General features: G+C 40.6%; 1 protein-coding gene across 1 annotated transcript; it reads right to left on the minus strand.

The window, feature by feature from the left end:
* Nucleotides 1-4,411: 4,411 nt before the first annotated feature.
* PHALS_12430 (uncharacterized protein) lies at nucleotides 4,412-5,100 on the minus strand (the record flags this gene model as incomplete). Its single annotated transcript, XM_024727975.1, has 2 exons — nucleotides 4,412-4,528; nucleotides 4,618-5,100. 2 exons carry the CDS (start codon nucleotides 5,098-5,100, stop codon nucleotides 4,412-4,414), a joined length of 600 nt encoding a protein of 199 aa, XP_024578498.1.
* Nucleotides 5,101-5,164: the final 64 nt, after the last annotated feature.

The raw sequence follows: 5,164 nt of genomic DNA on the forward strand, positions 1-5,164 counted from the left end.
GGTATCAGTACCTGATGTGACCTTGTTTAGTGACTGGATTTGCCTGACTTGAGACTGTGAATCTGAGCGTTAGCGGCCTAGTTCCGAGTTGCGAGGTTGTGGTATGGGTAGCTACATGATGAGGTAATCTGCTCAAGAAGTATGGAGATAAAATGATCCACTCCATTTTTTGCTCCATGTGCCTGAAGGATAGACTCTGCTGTTGACCTTCCCCTTATTTTTCATAGCAATGGTGTTTAAAACACTATTGTATCACATCTCGCGATTATTTTCTATTTGTATCATCTTTTGCAATAAACACATTATTATTTGAAAGCGAGTAAATGAAGAGTGCTCGGGAACAATTGTAATAACAATTGCGACGCAGTAGTCGGAATTCACACAAATAAGCACAATAGCTCTTGCAAAAAAGTTACTCAAGGACTCTGAGCGGATCTCTCAATTCTCTCAAATCTATATGTTGGCCGATATTCTCTACGTTAAATGAGACACATTTTACCATTCTCCCACAGGAAACACTAGCATTACAGCACATTGCTTTTCAATTTCAATTTAATAAACACTGCCATGGATCAATTACACACTGATGCTCGCAACCTTCAAGTGCGTTACATTTTTCTATTGATGCTACTAGCCACTACGCACGCTCAAAGAATTAGAGACATCACAATCAGAACGATGTGCAGGCACATGGTAATACTTGTTTTTACATGCATATATATTACGTTTTGTTCGTACAAAATTCGTACTCACATTAGCAACGCATGGTTGCTCCAAATCCATATTTGAGGATTTAGGTCTCTGCATGTAGTTATGTACAGTAGGCATTTGATCAAGAATCGATATGGTTTCGAGCAGATCGCTAATTGAAATGTATCTGCTGTTGGGGACTGCGTTGGTGACAACTCTGGATCCTAATGCGCACGTGTTGTCAACTTTTATTGGAATCTGGTCGTCGATACGTCTGAGCCCGTCGACTCGTAAGAGTTTTGGCCGATCTTTATTGGTCAATGTATGTATTCCACCTTGCCGCATCTTGAAGGTATACTTGAGCACTTTACTGACCTGATTGATCTCCTTTCTTGTTTTTGCTGCGACAATCATGTCATCCAGATATAGTCCAACGTACATGAAACCCTCTCGTAATCGCTTGACATAAACGCGCGGATCTCCTACGTTTCCCTTAAAGCCATTGTTTATAAAGTGTCTTACTCCAGGCTTTTCTGCTTGTTTCAATCAGTGCATATTCTTGTTCAAATGACATACATATCCCCGAGAATTATCGATAATTAGCGAAACTTTCGTATAAAGCATTGTCTGTCAGCACATTATTCAGAAATGCAGTAGTTGTCGCATGTGGCACACACACTGCATGTATGATCCGAATTTAAATAATGTCAAGAATATTTAGCTAAGAATGAAATCGATTCCTTGACATTATTTAAATATAAATTATACAAGTATAAATTTTAAATAATGTCATGAAATCGATTTCATTCTTAGCTTGGACCCTTCCGACAAGTCGTGCCTTGTACTGCACAACGTGCTATTTTGGTCATGTTTCATAGCAAAGACCCGTGGTAATTCTTTTGTGCAATTGTTCTTACCTCTTGGCTTCAATATCGATGTTTGGTTCTGCTCATGGTAGCAAAGATCAGCTTCAATAGCTTCGCACCACCTCCGTGCAGCATCGATTGTCATTGCTTGAGTATACGCAGTCGGTAAGTCCGTATCATCCTTACACCTTACTAAGTACGAAAGCATCGGTTATGGGTTCTTCTTCGTCGATCTCAGCACGTTCCTATGTCAGTAGACCATCACTTCTATTTATTTTTGCCTCTTCATCATCTGATTTGTTCGAAGCAAAGCATCGGCTCAAGTCTTCGTCTTTGTCGCTCCACGATGAGATATAATCACATTTCGAAGGCAGAAGTACCACCTGACGCGACTTTTCAACTGGTCATTTCCTTGTCTGAATACCCACAACTTGCTTGTCAAAATAGACTAGATGTTCCGCCATTCTTATACCACTCTTCATCTTCAAGTTGCGAAGTCGTCGCGTCATCGTCACGTGATTGTGCAGTAAAGAGCGATCGTAGAAAGCACGTACGTTACTTACGCTTTGCCGGAGTCACCCTCATATTGAGCTTCTAGTGGTAGTAGTCAACACTTCCCAGGAGAAGACTTCCATGCGCTTATTTGACATCGTGGGTACTGACGCTATAGTGAAGAAAGGATTGGTAGCAGCTGTTCACCTGTTAAATTGATGGGGAAACACAAGTGAGAAAATTCCTATTTCCCTGTCTTACTCGTCCTAGCGTTGTCATATCTACGCCAAAGTACTCTGGCGTAGTAGTTACAATCTGGCTGGTCTGCCATTAAAAAGGACGAGGGGATGTAGCTACTGGCTATTCACCTAACAAGAAATCTCAAGCAGCTTGTAATTTAATTTTACTTTAGACTCGACCAATCACAGCTGTCACATTTCCTGGAGAACCTTGGACTGCAAATTTGGAGCTGATTTCTTCCCGTACTAGGCTTCCTGAACCGCATATAATTGTTATATATGGTAATAAAAGTACTTCTGAATATATGAACTCTTAGATAAACAGAGCGATCTCACAGTGCTCATTATCTTAGAAGCTTTCATGCTAGCTCTTTGCAGGAGCGCACGGCTCCAACCGCTGTGCGTTTGTTGACGCGTACAATGAGAGTTAAAGTTTCATATGTGCAAAGTACACGGCAACCTTTTCTGTATCTGGATCAAGATACTAACTACTGTTGGAGATAGCGGGTTGCGATCCGCTACACTCGTACTTGCTCTAGGTATACAACGAAAGATCGGTGACCTAAATTACGCTTCCTCAAACGCTAAGCTACTGCAGTTCCGCTGCAGTTAGTGTCTACATAGACATTGTTTTTTTATATTATTGGTTTGGCACACCCCGAGTGCCTTTAACACCACCACGATATAGCTCTCGTATCAGTGGTAGAAAGGATGCTGATCGTAATCGACTTGTTGGTACGCACGAACCCAACATCTGTGCATTTGCTAACGCAGATTTTGAGAGACAAAGATTTAACGGTGTTAAATGCACTGCAGCCTCGCTTCCGATTTATTAATTTTTTTAATATAACGTAGACTTGCTGTCGCGCTTGAATCCTATCGCTAGTTGGTAAAATCCGAGTATCATCAAATCCAATATTTTTTCGGACTAGCCGCACCGAAAAGAAGAAAATTTGCAAAGACCAAATCGGCATTCGTTAGTTCTCGTATTTTTAGGTTCGAATCAGTATCATGTGCAACATGTTTCAGCTTTCAATGGTTTCAAAAGCATTCGTCCTTATATTCTCATCTCATCGTCGACAGTCACGAGAAACCTTCCTACATTTTTAATATCGTCCGAATCGTCGACTTTATTCTGATTTAAAAATAAGATGCAATAGTAGGAAAATTGGCAACTGATACAATTCTAGTTGAATGACGGCGCACAGCAACGGTTTGTGGTGTTTATTCGTGCATAAAGCTTTAAAATAGGATAGCAAACATTAGCTATGTAGTCAGAATGAGACAAAAATTTTCAAACCTCCAACAAGAAAAGCTAGCATTACAGCACATTACTCTCTTACTTTACACTATCATGTTTTTATAAAAAACTGATGGTTGCAACTTTCAAGCATGTCGTATTTTCTGCTGATGCTGCTAGATACTTCAAATAACGTATGAATGGTATTTTGGAGGCAACCGAATTATCGAGGAATAGCATTTCTCAGAGCATTTTAAAGTCCAAGAGTTATAAAATAACCTCAATTGACATCCATCCTTGATATTCTTTTGCGAATAACGTACCATTTTTAAAAAAAGAAATACTCACCTGGTAACTACCGATATAAATTAAGGGTTCGTTCACTATTATTATGTTCGCTACGTAAAACTTATTCCTTGGGGGATTGTGCTGCAAAAAGATAGGAACTCACTTTGAAATTTTAGGTGTAGTAAAATATTCTGCTCTCTAGCCAAGTAATGTACATCTAGATCTACATGTTGTGTTGCGTGATCTAAATTTAGTATCAGACATGTTATATGAACTGAGATTTAGTCTATTTGCGTCACTTCCTTTCGTGCTAGTCCACAATGTTGCTATTGACAATCAATGTTGGGCACATGGTGAGCTGTCAAGATTCGATGCTAGAGTAGAAACTAAAGTTGGCAGTTGACGATGATGTTCGGGCCGAGTACATGTCGTCGTTTTCTTCTCCAATCTCGTATTTCAATTTTGAAACGAGCTCCTCTCTCACTATAAGCATCACATCGTATCTTTCCACCGCTGTCATGCATGAACTGCAAAACAAACGCTTTTTTTCGAGTGCTGTGTTTTGGTTGGGTGTAAGAACAATGACTTTTCTCTTGTCAACGCATTTCGAGCAGACTGGCAGCTTGCAGCTCGTACAGGTCCGTCGGATACACATGATAAAGGCTGAGGTTTGATGGCAAATACCACATATGTTCGCAGTTGCTGGTCGACGTCTATGGGTAAGTACAATTGAATCGTAGAGGTTGTCGGCCAACCAATTGGTTCGAGAAAATTGAGAGTTCCAATCAGAGTCCTTGCATACCTTCCAGGATAGCTTCTTTGCGAGAGCAAATGTGCTCATTCGTGTAAAAGCCGACCACTGCGTCGCAATTGTTTGAATAGAAATGTTCTTAAGCACTTCCTTTTTCGCTTTTAGGTCAAAGAATCCGCGTACGTAACATTCCACGGTACTTGGTGTTTTTTGGCGGTACAATGTACACACGGACATGTTTCCTCGTTCAATGTTGTGCGTCTTCTCGAAGCTTGGAATTTCTGGAAGAGCTACGGAGTGTGAAATGCTGTATCCTATCCTTTCATATCCACAGAGTTTAGTCATTCCTGTTGTGTCGAGTGACACGTAGTCGCATTCTTCGTAAAGTCTCCATTTCAAAGCTACAGAACGGAACGGATCGTGAAAACTTGGATGAACGATGTTGTAAAGCACTTTGCTATCTCGCACGCTATCTTTTAAGTAGGCCGACTGAATCTTCATATCTTCATCCGTCGTGGTTACTGCCCCATACATGACATCCTCGAGTTTACCTTCAATAGTACCAAGAAGTAGGAGCTGTGTTGTCTCTGAGGATTGC

This window comes from Plasmopara halstedii, assembly GCF_900000015.1.
Source record: "Plasmopara halstedii genome assembly, contig: Scaffold_614, whole genome shotgun sequence".
NCBI classification, from domain to species: domain Eukaryota; phylum Oomycota; class Peronosporomycetes; order Peronosporales; family Peronosporaceae; genus Plasmopara; species Plasmopara halstedii.